This window comes from Salmo trutta, chromosome 4 (assembly GCF_901001165.1).
Source record: "Salmo trutta chromosome 4, fSalTru1.1, whole genome shotgun sequence".
Lineage (NCBI taxonomy): Eukaryota > Metazoa > Chordata > Actinopteri > Salmoniformes > Salmonidae > Salmo > Salmo trutta.
The window spans coordinates 11809280-11825735 of NC_042960.1; the positions used below are offsets into that span (position 1 = coordinate 11809280).

General features: G+C 43.9%; 1 protein-coding gene and 1 long non-coding RNA gene across 3 annotated transcripts; one reads left to right on the plus strand and one right to left on the minus strand.

Annotated features, from left to right (window-relative positions):
- Positions 1 to 3229: 3229 nt before the first annotated feature.
- On the minus strand, positions 3230 to 9526 carry LOC115191281 (zinc finger protein 184-like). Of its 2 annotated transcripts, XM_029749164.1 has the most exons (4): positions 8898 to 9526; positions 8336 to 8466; positions 7005 to 8142; positions 3230 to 5209 (listed from the first exon to the last, which is right to left on the minus strand). In XM_029749164.1, exons 1-4 carry the CDS (start codon positions 9163 to 9165, stop codon positions 5169 to 5171), a joined length of 1578 nt encoding a protein of 525 aa, XP_029605024.1. In that variant the 5' UTR covers positions 9166 to 9526; the 3' UTR covers positions 3230 to 5168. The 2 variants fall into 2 exon arrangements, with proteins under 2 accessions (XP_029605024.1, XP_029605020.1); XM_029749160.1 differs by lacking the exon at positions 3230 to 5209 and having other exon boundaries at positions 6426 to 8142.
- Positions 9112 to 12563, plus strand: LOC115191393 (uncharacterized). Its single transcript, XR_003877651.1, has 3 exons — positions 9112 to 9248; positions 10828 to 10958; positions 11616 to 12563. It is a non-coding gene; the product is annotated as an uncharacterized LOC115191393 (long non-coding RNA).
- Positions 12564 to 16456: the final 3893 nt, after the last annotated feature.

Genomic DNA, 16456 nt, shown 5'->3' on the forward strand with positions numbered 1-16456 from the left:
AATGTTTGTTTAGTTGACCACGTCTGTCTCTACAAGTTACCACAAAATATACACAACATTTGGAATTGTTAAATTATGATTTTGAAATACCTACCCAGGATAGCTAGCTAGCACTCACTCACTCACATGGCTAACTTTAGTGCTGTCATGAAAAGGGGCTTGAGGGAAGCCCTACAGTATTACTTTTTTCTAGTGTTTGAGAACGCTTGGGAGCAGGCAATGTTGAAAAGTCATCTTTAGACATGTAAGTATGCGCCCGCAACCCATATTCTCCGCAAAATGCTCTCATGGTCAACAGAGCTGATCATAGACTGTTGGATATCAGACAAACAGCAGTAATACACAATTGCATATCTATTGTTTTGGAACTTATTACAGAATACTAATCACTGATACACTTCACAAGAATTAGTAAAGCCTGAGTCACCTTAGAAGCTTAGACATAAGAGCATGTACATGAAAATATCATACAATAAGTGTACTGGACAATTTATTGGTGCCGATGCATTAGCATTATACATTTTTAAATGTTTAATTTAACCTTTATTTAACTAGGAAAGTCAGTTAAGAACAAATTATTATTTACAATGATGGCCTACACCGGCCAAACCCGGGCGACGCTTGGCCAATTGTGCGCCGCCCTATGGGACTCCCAATCATATACAATGTGTTCAGAATTGTATGTATTGACCATAATATTTTGGGGCGATGGAATTGCTCCAAATTTGAGAAAAAGTCATTTCTCTCTCGTGGCTAACTACCAGGAGGTTTGAAAAGACAAGGCTGAGTGAGTGGGGAGCTTATATTCATGAGCTCGCCTTGACTGACAGTTCTTTGAAACACGTACGTCAAGTTGCAGTAAAATCATCTCAAGCAGATTTAGGGATACACAAAGCAACTCAAACAACATTGAAATTGCATCAATGATGTCCATTTTTTTTCACACATCTTCCGTTTGGCATGTCTCTTGTGATTCTCATGTCTCCGTCATTACCACGAGCCCGTTCTCCCCAATTAAGGTGCCACACCAACCTCCTGTGCTATCTAGGTATGTAAACCTCGCTCCTCTGCAAAGACGCCTTCTCCAAATCAAATCAAATGTTATTGGTCACATACACATATTTAGCAGATGTTATTGCGGGTGTAGTGAAATGCTTGTGTTCCTAGCCCCAGCTGTGCAGTAGTATCTAACAATTCACAACAATACACAAATCTAAAAGTAAAAGAGTGGAATTAGGAATATAGAAATATTAGTTTGAGCAATATCGGAGTGGCATTGACTAAAATACAGTAGAATAGAATACAGGGCCTCCCGAGTGGCGCATTGGTCTAAGTGCCACTAGAGATTCTGGGTTCGAGTCCAGGCTCTATTGCAACCGGGATACCCATGGGGCTTAGGGGAGGGCTTGGCCAGCAGGGAGGGATGTCCTTGTCCCATCGCGCACTAGCGACTCCTGTGACAGGCCGGGCCCAGTGTACGCTGACTCGGTCGCCAGGTGTACGGTGTTTCCTCCGACACATTGGTGCGGCTGGCTTCCGGGTTAAGTGGGCATTGTTTCAAGAAGCAGTGCGGCTTGGTTGGAATGTGTTTCGAAGGACGCACGGCTCGACCTTTGCCTCTCCCGAGTCTGTACGGGAATTGCAGCGATGAGACAAGACTAACTACCAATTGGTTGAGAAAAAGGGGTAAAAGAATAGAATATGTAGAACCAACAGTCATTTTTCACACTTTGGTCATCATACTTTGATCTGGTTTCATCCAAATATCATCAAATTTCATGAAAAACAATGATTTTGACCATTCATGACATTTAAAGCTTTTTGACCCTCTCCACCTCAACCTTTGACTGAGGTTGTTCAGTTCACCTGTCCACTAGTTGTGTTCTGTGCAGTGGTGGAGTCTCTGTCCCTCACGGTTCGGTCCCGGTTCCGAATTGGGAAGGTATAGCGACGGCTATATGTGAACAGCCGCTTAAGAGGCTGGTCTCTCCTGTCAGCAACACTTGGATATCAGCAGGTCCTCATGGACTGCAGACTGTAAACACAAATTGTACAGAAAAGCATATAAAGGTTTTGTCTGGCTACCCAGACTCCTTGCTCCAGCCAAACGCTACGCCATGCCCAAGGACGTTAGTTTCTTCTCAGCAATGAGTCTGGTTCTGAGTAGCTCTGAGTACCTCCCCAACCCTTCACCAATGCAAACAAATTCGGGGCCTTCTGATTTGTCCAGAAACCGAGGGGTTGGGCCAGAGCCAGAACACACTTGAGTAAAGCCATGGTTTGAAAATGTATCATTGGCGTTGATACTCTGATTATATCCACTCGCTAAGGGCTTTTGTTTTGTAAAACATCCCTCATCACCACAAACAAATTAATAATTGATGGCAGTCTCAGATGCTGACCACACCGCTTGCGTCGTGTGCACAAGCACTGCAAAGGAAATGTACACATACATGTTATTCAATCATTGCACCCACACTGCTCGCGTCTGCGTTGCCAGGTGCTAAAATAGAACTTGGTTCTATTTGTGGCAATCGATGCGCTGCAAGTCCTGCCTCTCCCATCTCCTCGTTGGTTTTTAGGAGCATATACCCACAAGCCATCTTCTCATTGGTTTTTAGGAGCCAATACCCACATGGGTGATTGAAAGATGAACTGAGGTCCAGACTCCAGTCCAGTTGGTTGTGGTAATGCACCTTAAAGTTTGTTTCCAACCGACATATGAAGTCCGAAGAAGAATAAGCCTGAAATGTACCCTTTATTTAACTAGGCAAGTCAGCCTGAAGGAAGAGAGATTACTAGAAAACAAACTTTTCCCCTTTTTATTTGTGGATTAATTGTCGGAGTAGAGGACCTTGTGCATTTAAGGTAAAATAACAACCCAATGTTTATTTCCCAGGACAAATTAGGTAGCAACAGCAAGCTAGCTAGCTAAATGCCCATAAATATGTAATGCTTTTCGACCTATCCCCAAATTAATATAGTTGGTTCAGAGTTTGTTTTGATATTTCAACATGCATGTCCTGATCGTGTCTGGGGGACATGATATTATAAAATATTAACAACAGTCAAGTCCATCTCTAACACAGTGATTCAAGAACCGAAAAATATGGATCCATTGGAGTTTATCATAAAATGCCATATGTGTTGATTCAAGAAGTGCAGCTGCACTTCCGGATTTGGCCTCGTTTTTCATCAATGTTCATAAAGAAATGCAGGCGGCCATGACTGAAGACAAAACAATATTTTTATTGGGGTGTGACTATTGTCCTTCCTCCGTCTCCTAAGCTAAAGTTAGGCCATATGAATAACAAGACAATGTTTATGAAACAGTTTATGAGAGGCACATGTATTTATTTCATTAGCAATGCATTTCGATGTTTTGATTGTTGATCACCGAGTATAAAGGGATGCCAGTTGACGTACGACGCCTCCTGCCGGCCATGTTAGAAAACCACCGCATTTATTATTTCGACAACAGCTGAGTGGATACCCAAGCTGCATGATAACATTGCCTAAAACTTGTTGATTTATATCACCACGGTCAATTTCTGGTGATGGGAAATCGATGCTTTCTGAAACTTGGGGCTTTCACCAAATTGTACCGAAAAAGGTTAATTACTCTGAGCTTTTAACACAGTGCGCATCAGTGACATCTGCTGGTCAGCATGTTTGATGTTTATGTGCAGTATACTTTTTTTCCGATGCATCCATCAAAACGTCGTGGTGCAATGGGTAGGTGTGAGCGTTGATTTAGTACATTCAATTAGAATGTGGGGTTCACATCCTATTTGTCATTTTTGCCGCCAGTTTATTAAAAACGGGTATTATTTAGGATCCCGAAGACAAAAGATTATCATAGGTTACACAAAAAAAAATTATTTGAACAACTATGGGAAGAAACTACATTTTCAACCATAGCCAGGATTATATATTGTGCCTATGCTAGTGTCTGACCCCAAATCGCTGTCCCTACCTGCACTAGCGTTGATGTACTAGAACGTTTAAAAATCGAAGTAAATTGGTAAATAAGGTGTCCAGTAGAGGTCGGTGTATGACAGAAACATTGTATTGAAGAAATTCCGTGGGATCAAGAATTTTGCAAATCATGGTTCGAAAAAGCACACTAGCTCAGTGTTTGAAACGAACAACTTTACAAAAGATGGTGGTTACATGGCATGGTTTAGGATGTTAAATAAAAAACCTGAGCAGCCTATGCTTCTCTAAACAAAGAATGTAAAAGTTAGAAATACAATGTAGCCAGTGTTTCAAAAAAGACCCCACACATTTATACAGGAATGTAATCCCGTGTTGTAAGAACACGACTGATTTGCGCTGCTCTACAGGCTGAGCCACCTGTCAGGTGAGAAAAGCAGAAGAATATCTAGAATAAGCCTATGTACTGTCCAGCAGAGGTCGCTGTTTTGGAAGCTACTGACTTGGATCAAACGAAGCTTTTTACCTCATTTATCACGAGGTAACTGCTCGTCAACTTTGCCTTGGGTTTTAATTCAACCTTTTCCACTCACTTTTACATATTCACAACAAACTTTGGATACATAATTTGATAATTATCAATAAAAACTACTATAGTTGTTTCATTTACAATCACTGTTCTGAGAAAGAAAAAGTCTCAAAATTCAATACTGTGTTATGGTTTCAGGATAGATTAATCCGCCATTTGGCTGTACGCCCTGAACTATCGTTCACCTGCTAAAACTGAATTATCTACACAAAATTCTAAGATTCTTGAAAGCTCCCAGCAGAGCTGGAATGAGATCAGCACTCTCATGCCTTCTTCAGAGCAACTGGAAACTCAAAAATCTCCGACTTAAGTGCGTTCAAAATAACTGGGAACTCTGGGGGAAAGTATGAGCTCCGACTGGAAATCCAAGTCGAGAACTTGGGCCTCTTTCTACAGCTCCGACCTGAAGATCACTGACGTCCTGATTAGACTGTGTTTTTTCCCCCCCTTCTCTGAGTTCCCAGTGGTCTTGAAAGCACCATCAGTTCCGATTTCCGACACTTGTCAGATAGTACTGCTCACGTGGTATTGCTACTTTGACGCAAGCATTGAAACGTTGTCGAATCAGTAGTGCTTTGAAAACTGCATCGGAGCTTCTGTATTAATCATCTCGTCACTACCTTCAGGGATCCCCAGACCCTCCTCACACCCCTTTTCCTTCACCAGCAGCAACTCTAGACCCTCCTGGAAGAGACAGGTGACACAAATTACACAGACATACACTACCCTAAGGTACATACACGGATAATAAACACACTTTCAACATGGAGTATTAACCCATCCTCACTACATTTGAGTCCTATACTGTAGTTACAGAATGACTTCATTGTTGTTAAACCCATCATGGTGGACAAAAAAATGTTGTGGGTAAAAATAACTTATAAATCAAGTCATCAGACAAACCTGACTAAAATATTTTGACATGTACAGTAGGTGTTTTAGTGTGTGGGTATGTGTAGGTATATTTAGTAAGTGTACATTATATCGGTTATAAAGCACTGTCGTGTGTAGGCAGAATAGGGCGAGATCCGAAGTGATATATACTAAAGAGTCTCAATGAAAGTCTTAGAATTAAAAGTCCCATTTTGTGTTTATTAAACATAAACAAGTGTTAAATACACCATATGAAAACCACACATACACACGCATCTCTGTGTGTTTAGCAGACATCTCAGCTTGGATGTCGGCCCACCACCTCAAGCTCAACAAGACATAACTGCTCTTTCTCCCGGGGAAGGTCTGCCCACTCCAAGACTTCTCCATCATGGTTGACATCTCCACTGTGTCCCCCTACCAGAGTGCAAAGACCCTTGGCGTGACCTTGGACAACACCCTGTCATTCTCTGCAAACATCAAAGCAGTGACTTTCCTGCAGGCTCTACAACAGTAGAGTACGACCCTTCCTCACACAAGAAGTGGCGCAGGTCCTAATCCAGGCTCTTGTCATCTCCAGTCTAGACTACTGCAACTCTCTATTGGATGGGCTCCCTGCTTGTGCCATCAAACCCCTGCAACTTATCCAGATTGCCCCCGCCCGCCTGGTGTTCAACCTTCCCAAAGTGTTCAACTGCTCCTTGGCACACTCTACTGGCTTCCAGTCGAAGCTCACATCCACTACAAGACCATGGTGCTTGCCTACAGAGCAGCAAGGGGAACTGCCCCTCCCTACCTTCAGGCTATGGTCAAACCCTACACCCCAACTCAAGCATTCTGTTCTGCCTCCTCTGGTCTCTTGGCCATCCCACCAGTGGGGATCAGCCCCCACTCAGCCCAGTCAAAGCACTTCTCTGTCCTGGTGGAACCAGCTTCCCACTGATGTTAAGACAGAAGAGCCCCCCCCCCCTCCCACTTGCTAAGTCTGTTATATGTCACATTTTGAAAAAGTACACTGAATGCACGATTGCGTTGACTCCCACCATTCGTTCATTTTGAAACAGCGCATCAATTTATTGGATTATCAGCTGTTATCAAACACGAGTCGGAAAAGATTAGTGAATTCTACTAGATCAAATGCCAAAATGAATATGCAGTTTAAGTATGAAGTACACTAGTATGGGTATTCGGACACGGCCACTGCCTGCATGCAATATTCTACACAGGAATATTCAACACTGAAATCTGTTACATTCTGATTTAGAATAACAAGAGTATCTTTGTCTTCAATGCAAGGTTTGATCTAAACATCAGAAGCTATCGAGTGGAATGGTTACTTTCTATGTTATATAGTGAAATGTTTTTTCTGCTGGTGTATCCTGAGGTAGCTCCTATGAGAACCTCTTCCCGCAGTGCTTACAGGCAAACGGCCTTTCTCCCATGTTAAGCTTCAGGCGCATCTTCAGCTGGTTCTGGTGGGGAAAAGTATTTCCAAACTAGTGGCAGCTATATATTTTCTTCCCTGTGTGGACCCTCTGGTGCCTCTTCAGGCTGGACGAGTGGGAGAAGCTCATGTGACACTGGGGACAGCTGAAGGGTTTCTCACCTGAGTGGACCCTCTGGTGGCTCTTCAGGTTCCAAGCCTGGGAGAAGCACATGTGACACTGGGTACAGCTGAAGGGTTTCACCCCTATGTGGACCCTCTGGTGGATCTTCAGGTTGCCAGACTGTGTGAAGCGCATGTGACACTGGGTACAGCTGAAGGGTTTCTCCCCTGTGTGGACCCTCTGGTGTCTCTTCAGAGTGCCAGCCTGGGTGAAGCGCATGTGACACTGGGTACAGTTGAATAATTTCTCCCCTGTATGGACCCTCTGGTGGATCTCCACCTTCTGAGGGCAGCTGAAGCCTTTGTTACAGAACATGCAGAGGAACCGTTTCTCTTTACTGTTGCCTGATGTTGCTTCCTCTCCCCGAGTCTTGGACCTTACATCCTTTGAATTCAATACCTGATCAAAAAGGACGCAGCCGTGTGAATTGGAAGGTGCCATCGATGTGGACTCTGGGTCTGAATCCCTGAACGCGTGTAAAGGGGAGTGGGTTGCGATATTTGGATTTGGCTCTAAGCTTTCCCTGTAGTCTAAGAAGTCACTAGTGTTGCCCTGCGGCTGGCCTCCTAAGTGAGTATCGTCGGCATTCCATGTCAGAGGGTCACCCTCCTCCTTCACAGTCACCTCATCTACAACCAGACCCTCCCCTTTCTTATCTAAGGACCCTTCAGAGTATACACTACTGCTGTACTGGTTCCAGTCCCCTCTCATTGGATTAATCTGTGTATCTAAGCCCACAGGCATGTCACCAGGTATCATCTCTGTCTCTGTAGTGTATGAATAGGACGGATCATTGCTATTCTGTAATGTGTCACTTGAGTCCTGATGGGACAGAACCTTCCTCGGGCTCCCATAAAGTAAATACTCAGAGTGGCGACCAGGAGAACAGCCCAGTCGCTCCAGCACTGTTAAAGTCGTAGTGTCCGTCTCTGACTTGAGGACAGCATTCAGCGTTCCACTGACGTCCGTGATGCTGTGTCGGGTCCTGGGCAGCGCTGGTGTGGTGGTGGGGTCCTCCATGGCTACAGGGGGTGCCACCCCAGACGCTGCTCCAGTCTGGATGTCTCTGCTGTGCCGTGGGTCCTCCTCTCCTTCAGACCTCTCCAGCTTGACCCCAGGACCTGCAGCCTCTGCAGACTGACACAAGAGGGGAGGTTATTAGTGGTACATGAGTTGAATTGGATAACAATGTCATAGGGAAGTCTCACAAGCTCCCCTATGGCAGATACATCAGGATGTACATGTAAGCAAGTGAATAGCTGAGGGGAGCCTTTCTGAAATAAACAGGCCACATTTGATCTACTGTAATTTGTTACACTATGACACTAACCTCTTTCACGATAACATGCTGGGTTGAGGTTCCACTCCCCTCATCTATAGCTATGGGTTGGTCATCTCTCCACGCGTTGTGTTCCGCTGGCTTCACAAAGCTCCTGTGGCCTTCAGTGAGATGTCCTTCACCTAAAAGAGTGATTGGGGGAAAAGGGATGGTGAAATTAGGTACTGTCAATGCGCAACTCTATATTCTACACAATTGACGCCGTCTACATTTGGCAAGGAGGATCTAAGGTAACACTTCTTATTGACATACTATTTATTGGTGGATTGATTATGTTCCTTGTGTCACATTAGTTTAGTTGAGCATGACAATAGGAAATTCAGCAAATCAAGAATCTGCTTAGAATATGGTATTGTGTCTTTGTGCAAGAAGAATTTGTTCTTAATTGACCTGCCTGGTAAAATACATAAAAATGTACAAGATAGTTAAGTAATCAGGTGAAGTATTGCATACTATCCAAACACTGACCAAGACCCAATTATGGGTAACATGTGCAGAGGGGAACGGGGCGACATGCATCACAGCCTCGGCCTTCTGCAAAATCAAAATGTACCTCTTGCCATTCCTCTGTATCGGTCGAGGATCTTGACACTACTGGGACGACTAGCTAGGGCGCGCTCTCGTATTGTCCTCTCTGCGCGCTCCCGTGCCACTTTCAGTTCTGTCCGCAATGCCCTGTTTTCTTTCTGGCTTTGAGTTATTTCCAAACAAAACACTGCATAGTCGTCGTCTACGAGTTTACAGATCTCTGCCACGGCTGCATTCGCTAGCACCTCCATGATGGAGGCTATTTGAGTGTGAAAAACCATACGTTTAGCCATTGTTAGCAGCTACTAGCTAGCTTTACTTAAATAACATCTATCAACCAAATCCAGTCTCCAACGCGAATTAAATACTACCTGGGGTAAGTATGTGATTCTTTGCAGATAAATTAGTCATATGTTGAGTTCCAGGGTGTTAATAAACGTCTAAATAACAACATTAAAAACACTAACGTACAAAATTGTTCTTGATTTAATGTTCACTTCCGTTAACACTGAAGAAAAAGGATCTAATTGGTCGGCGTCATAGCTCAAATGGTGTGGTTAAATGAAAAAAAGGTATGCGCGCTGTTCTTTGAAATACGGTACTTACTGATCAGTATCTATCTTTCAAGCTTAGAGCCGACTTGTTTAGAAAGAATAGTGTGTTAGCAAGAATACAGTAGAAAATATTACAATGACTTCATTCCATCTAGATCACCTCAGTAAGGTAAATATTCAACTGTCCTTGTTCTAGCCTAGGTTTACTGTCTCTCTAAAAACAGGTATTTACACAAGCCTGTTTCAAATGATAAGTTAATGAGGGGTATATGGTTAATTACCCTCTTAGCCCTAGTGTTTGATGGGTACCTTTTGTGGTGAATGCCCATCCTGACCCTGTCTGTATTCGTGGGGTAACCATGAGGTTGCTAAGGAAGGCTAGACCCAGGTCCAGGCCCTTCTACCAACCCAGTCCCCAGGCATTAAACAAGACCCTGAAGGAGAAGACAGACTTGCTGATAGGCTACCACCAGGGGTCTCCCACCACTATGTGAAGGCTGAAGCCCAGGGTGACCTGCTCTGTTCATCACAGATACTGTGGTGATTGTATCACAGAGAGAAACCCTCCTATCTCTATCAGCCCCAGGCCCTGCTTCATCCCTGCACTGAGACTGTGAAGAGGAGGGTCTGGGCTGCAGACTGGATCCCTGACTGGAGTCTCTGTCTCTATGATGACCACCAGGACTGAAGTTATTCGGTCCACCTGTCCACTGGTTGTGTTCTGTGTGGTGGTGGAGTCTCTGTCCCTCGTGGTTCGTTCCCGGTTTCTACTCTGGAAGAAACAGCGACGGCTCCTGATCCAGGGTCCTGATCTGGGGCCATGGTTTGTGACAAGCTGCTTCAGAGGTCCAGTCTCTCCTACCAGCAACACTGGATATCAGCAGGTCCTCATGGACTGCAGACAGTAAACACAAATTGTACAGAAGAACATATAAAGCTTTATATAATAAACTCTTTGCTGTACAAACAGAAACATGATATTATTAAATGTTAACCACAGTCAAGCCCATCTCTAACACTGTGATTCAGGTACCTAACAATATGGAGCCATTGGAGTCAATTATTTAAAAAATGTCCTTATGTGAATTAAGTATAATGTTTTGTTTTGACTGAGATAAGGGAAACTCCGTCCCTGCAATGATACAAAAATAACCAAGTCAGTCAGCACAGAGTGTGGGAAATGTAGGGGCCATCAGTCTACACAGCCAGCTATGTTTGTGGAAAACATTTCATCACAGGTAATGTATTATATGGAGCAATACACCTTTAATGGTAGTCCATAACTCCCTTGTGTTTAACAGCCAATCAGTATCACTCTTGAGGTTTAAGGTCAAGGGGATATGTAAATGAGCGGTCTTGCAGTTTGAAGTGTGCACAGTGTTAATCATTACCATGCTTCAGTCTATGTAATTGCAGATGACATGATAATTGCAGCAGCCACCAAAGAAGAGCATGACTGCATTCTACAGCAAGTGATGGGTATAGCTATCCGTCTGAATGTGAAGTTCAATGCTGACAAGATACAATACATGGTGAGGGAAGTACATGGGACACATCAGCGCAGACAGGGTTAAAGCAGGCAACTCCAAGGTGACAGCAGTCACACAGATGCCCCCACCAGAAGACAGAGTTTTCTGGGTATGACATGTTTCCTAACCCAGTATAACCAAGATGAAGCCACGCTCACTGCACCACTCAGAATGCTCCTCAGGAAGGACATGGCACGGCAGTGGCACCCAGAACAACAAGCAGCACTGGAGAGTGTTAATCGTTACTATTCTTCAGATATAAAGCTAAAAGTAATAGTACCTCAGTCCCCATTGTCACGTTAATTTTACAGTGCCACCTAGAGCACGAGTGGTAAGACGTTTAACTTTAGTATAGTCCATTTGTTACTCCACTCACTACTTGTATCTGTTTGTTTTGCGTTGTTGGTCTTTGCTAGTTTAATGGTCCAGTCGGTAGGTAGCTAGGATTCACTCACTCACAGGGCTGGTATCACCGTCATGAAAAGGGGCATGAGGGAATTCCTACAATATTTCTAAGTAGTGAGAACGCTCTGGAGCAGACAATGTTGAAAAGTAATTTTTAGACATGTACATTTCTTAAATGTAGTTTTGCAATTCACATAAACAAGCGAACAAGATTTGCATTTGTACCTGGGTAACCACAGGTTGTTTTCCCTACAGGCGGGCATTCTATCTAATACTGACTGGAACTACACACTATACATGGGCCGAATGGCCTCTCTCCTGTTTGGATCTTCAGGTGCACCTTCAGCTGGTGCTGGTGGGAGAACTTCTTCTCACACTGGGAGCAGCTGCAGGATTTCTCCCCTATGTAAGAAATCCTATGGCGCCTCTTTAGGTTGAACGAGTAGGAGAAACTGGCCGGGAACAGGTGGCAGCCGAACACTTACTTGTCTATTAATGTTCTGTGGGGACCCCAGGAAGAGTAACTGCTGATTTTGCAACAGCTAATGGGGATCCTAATAAAATACCAAATACCACAGCTGGTTGTTGAAGTTGTTCAAAGAGAAAGCCTTATGTTGCAGAAACTTGGTTCAGGATCTCTGGAGGTATTTCAACATTCCCTGGCCTTTCAATCAAATGTAAAATGTTATGTTATATAACAATCCTAAATTGTAGCCTATACATTGACAATGTACATGTTTTCATTTATAAATCTACATCATGCATGTTTTTGTTTACATTTACAAAGCTCATATCTCCCTCTGATTGTATGATTATCTTTTGTGTTAATGATTTAAAGTAAATATTTCTCATGACATTTCACAAATGTCCCATTTCGAATCAATGATCAAACACTGGATGAATTGGATAAATAGCTAGGTTTAGCCTAAAACATTGGAAACAATATATAAATGTTTAATGACCAGTCTTTTATCAACATTTGGTTGTTCTTGTATTTCCACAAGTGCATTTCTTAGAAAAACAACAATGATTGGGTTTAGATCTTCTGTTAAATTGGTGTTTCCATTATTTTGTGAAAGTGGCTACTGTACGCAAGTTCAATGGTAGAAATGAAGGCTATGCTTCTTGCTGGACATATGGTTGATGTGGTCAGTTGGTTTTGAGATCTGATTTGGCCTATTAAATTACTGAACACATTGGTCAATTGCATTTGATTGGTGAGTGAAAAGTACAGTTTCCACCAATGGTTCTCACACATACTGTATAGACAGTATGTAGGCCTAATAGTACACAACAATAATACATCACTAATAGTTACTTTCCAGGTAATGACCCGCAGCTAATCAGTGGCTTCCTCCTCATTAATCAAGCACACATGCATACGTGTGACTCAAATCATTAGTATTGTAACATTAGTAAGGCTAAGTTATTCATTATTTATATCCGTCTACTTCAGTGGTCACCAACCAGTCGATCTCCAAGGCTTTAATAGTCGATCGCCAAACATTTCTGTAAAAAAAACTACAACGATAGCCTTGTGTTCCTATTTTTTTTTTTATTAGTCTCAGGCTGTTGGTGGTAGGTGAAGACAATTCAGCTGCCCTGCGCACGGGTAGGCAAATTGTTGCCATTTCATGTGACTGAAGGTACAAACGCTGCCTTCCCGGTGGGCCTGGAGAGGAAATCAAGTGCACAATTTTTTATTTATTTTTTATTTCACCTTTATTTTTAACCAGGTAGGCTAGTTGAGAAGAAGTTCTCATTCACAACTGCAACCTGGCCAAGATAAAGCAAAGCAGTGCAACACAAACAACACAGAGTAACACATGGAATAAACAAACATACGGTCAATAATACAATAGAAAAAGTCTATATACATACAGTGTGTGCAAATGAGGTAGGATAAGGGAGGTAAGGCAATAAATAGGCCATAGTGGCGAAATAATTACAATAAAGCAATTAAACACTGGAGTGATAGATGTGCAGAAGATGAGTGTGCAAGTAGAGATACTGGGGTGCAAAGGAGCAAAATAAATAACAGTATGGGGATGAGGTAGTTGGATGGGCTATTTACAGATGGGCTATGTACAGGTGCAGTGATCTGTGAGCTGCTCTGACAGCTGGTGCTTAAAGTTAGTGAGGGAGACATGAGTCTCCAGCTTCAGTGATTTTTGCAGTTCGTTCCAGTCATTGGCAGCAGAGAACTGGAAGGAAAGGCGGCCAAAGAAGGAATTGGCTTTGGACAGTGCTATGCCTCCGCTTGTCAATCAGATTGATCAGATGACCAAGTCTGCAGTATCGTAGGAGGCATAAAAGAAAGCTACGGCAAAATTGATGCTGTGAGATTTCAAAATGTTTAAAACCATGACTAGAGAGAGACTGTCAACGAATACAGCAAAGACCTGCTGTTTTTATGAGTGAGTCACATGCTAATGGCAAAGCCCTGTCTATGGTCATCTCGTCACGCAGACAGCTTTGGCTCTTACAGTGAGGGAAAAAGTATTTGATCCCCTGCTGATTTTGTACATTTGCCCACTGACAAAGAAATGATCAGTCTATAATTTTAATGGTAGGTTTATTTGAACAGTGAGAGACAGAATAACAACAAAAAAATCCAGAAAAACGCATGTCACAAATGTTATAAAATGATTTGCATTTTAATCAGGGAAATAAGTATTTGACCCTTCTGCAAAACATGACTTAGTACTTGGTGGCAAAACCCTTGTTGGCAATCACAGAGGTCAGACATTTATTGTAGTTGGCCACCAGGTTTGCACACATCTCAGGAGGGATTTTGTCCCACTCCTCTTTGCAGATCTTCTCCAAGTCATTAAGGTTTCGAGGCTGACGTTTGGCAACTCAAACCTTCAGCTCCCTCCACAGATTTTCTATGGGATTAAGGTCTGGAGACTGGCTAGGCCACTCCACGACCTTAATGTGCTTCTTCTTGAGCCACTCCTTTGTTGCCTTGGCCGTGTGTTTTGGGTCCTTGTCATGCTGGAATACCCATCCACGACCCATTTTCAATGCCCTGGCTGAGAGAAGGAGGTTCTCACCCAAGATTTGACAGTACATTGCCCCGTCCATCGTCCCTTTGATGCGATGAAGTTGTCCTGTCCCCTTAGCAGAAAAACACCCCCAAAGCATAATGTTTCCACCTCCATGTTTGACGGTGGGGATGGTGTTCTTGGGGTCATAGGCAGCATTCCTCCTCCTCCAAACATGGCGAGTTGAGTTGATGCCAAAGAGCTCCATTTTGGTCTCATCTGACCACAACACTTTCACCCAGTTGTCTTCTGAATCATTCAGATGTTCATTGGCAAACTTCAGACGGGCATGTATATGTGCTTTCTTGAGCAGGGGGACCTTGCAGGCGCTGCAGGATTTCAGTCCTTCACGGTGTAGTGTGTTACCAATTGTTTTCTTGGTGACTATGGTCCCAGCTGCCTTAAGATCATTGACAAGATACTCCCGTGTAGTTCTGGGCTGATTCCTCACCGTTCTCATGATAATTGCAACTCCACGAGGGGAGATCTTGCATGGAGCCCCAGGCCGAGGGAGATTGACAGTTCTTTTGTGTTTCTTCCATTTGCGAATAATCGCACCAACTGTTGTCACCTTCTCACCAAGCTGCTTGGCGATGGTCTTGTAGCCCATTCCAGCCTTGTGTAGGTCTACAATCTTGTCCCTGACATCCTTGGAGAGCTCTTTGCTCTTGGCCATGGTGGAGAGTTTGGAATCTGATTGATTGATTGCGTCTGTGGACAGGTGTCTTTTATACAGGTAACAAACTGAGATTAGGAGCACTCCCTTTAAGAGTGTGCTCCTAATCTCAGCTCATTACCCGTATAAAAGACACCTGGAAGCCAGAAATCTTTCTGATTGAGAGGGGGCCAAATACTTATTTCCCTCGTTAAAATGCAAATCAATTTATAACATTTTTGACATGTGTTTTTCTGGATTTTTTTGTTGTTATTCTGTCTCTCACTGTTCAAATAAACCTACCATTAAAATTATAGACTGATCATTTTTTTTGTCAGTGGGCAAACGTACACAATCAGAAGGGGATCAAATACTTTTTTCCCTCACTGTACAGACAAAGATGTCGGCCTCCGTGAAGAAACCCTTTATGGAGCTGGGGGTTTTTTTGGGGGGGGGGGGGGGGGGGTCCTGGTGTGGACACCATTTTGGACCAAATGGCGAAGCTGCGGAAAGACAAAGAGACCCTGCAGTCTTTCATGGGTCCCCCCTGCCCCGCGTTACCCTACCCAGAGACCATTGCAGTCTAGACCTCAGATCTCCCCTGCCTTGTAAGGCCGCTAGGGCCCTCCCCCAAACCAGCCACACCCTGATCAGCCACGTCAACAGGCTCTGGGTCAGCAGTGGCGCCACCACCAGCACAGGCAGCGGCATAACAAGCACCATCCCTCTGCTCCGAAGAAGGACGTCCCCCTTGGCCCCAGCATCAGCCGCTTCTCCCATGCCCATCGGGCAAAGTGGGAGCTTGTGGAGTCCCCCTTGGTGCTGGATATAGTACTAGAGGGGTACAAACTGCAGTTCCGTTGCCGGCCACCACCTTTCAGAGAAGTTTGGTCAACTACAATAGCCAACCCCCTGAAAAGAGAAGCTCTCCAACTGTAGATTGCATTCTTTACCAGCAGGGAGGCAATCAGATAAATCAAAGCATCAGAACACCACAGTGGGTTCTATGGAGTATATTTCCTAATCCCCAGGAGGGATGCCGGCTTTCACTCCATCCTGGACTTGATGCCTCTCAACTGGTGCTTGAAAACCCTGCCCTTCAAGATGTTATCAGCCCAGGCCAGTGGTTACCACTGTCAACCTAAAAGATGCCTACTTCCACGTACCGATCCACCCGGCTCTCAGGACGTTCCTGCACTTTGCATTCAACGGCATAACGTACAAGTACCAAGTGTTACCTTTCGGCTTCTCCCTGGCACCAAGAACATTCACAAAATGCATGGATGCCACTCTAGCACCGCTAACATCACAAGGGATGATCATTCTAAATTACGTAGACGATTGGCTAATCTGTGCTCAGTCACAAAAACAGGCAGCAGCAGTCACAACATCTC

Excerpts from the sequence above, each read along its gene's own strand:
- LOC115191281 (XM_029749160.1), bottom strand. The coding sequence starts at position 9,165 with ATGGCTAAACGTATGGTTTTTCACACTCAAATAGCCTCCATCATGGAG. Across the intron at positions 8,467-8,897 it reads ATACAGAGGAATGGCAAGAG|GTGAAGGACATCTCACTGAA; the intron begins GTACATTTTGAT and ends TCACTCTTTTAG. Across the intron at positions 8,143-8,335 it reads AGCATGTTATCGTGAAAGAG|TCTGCAGAGGCTGCAGGTCC; the intron begins GTTAGTGTCATA and ends CTCTTGTGTCAG.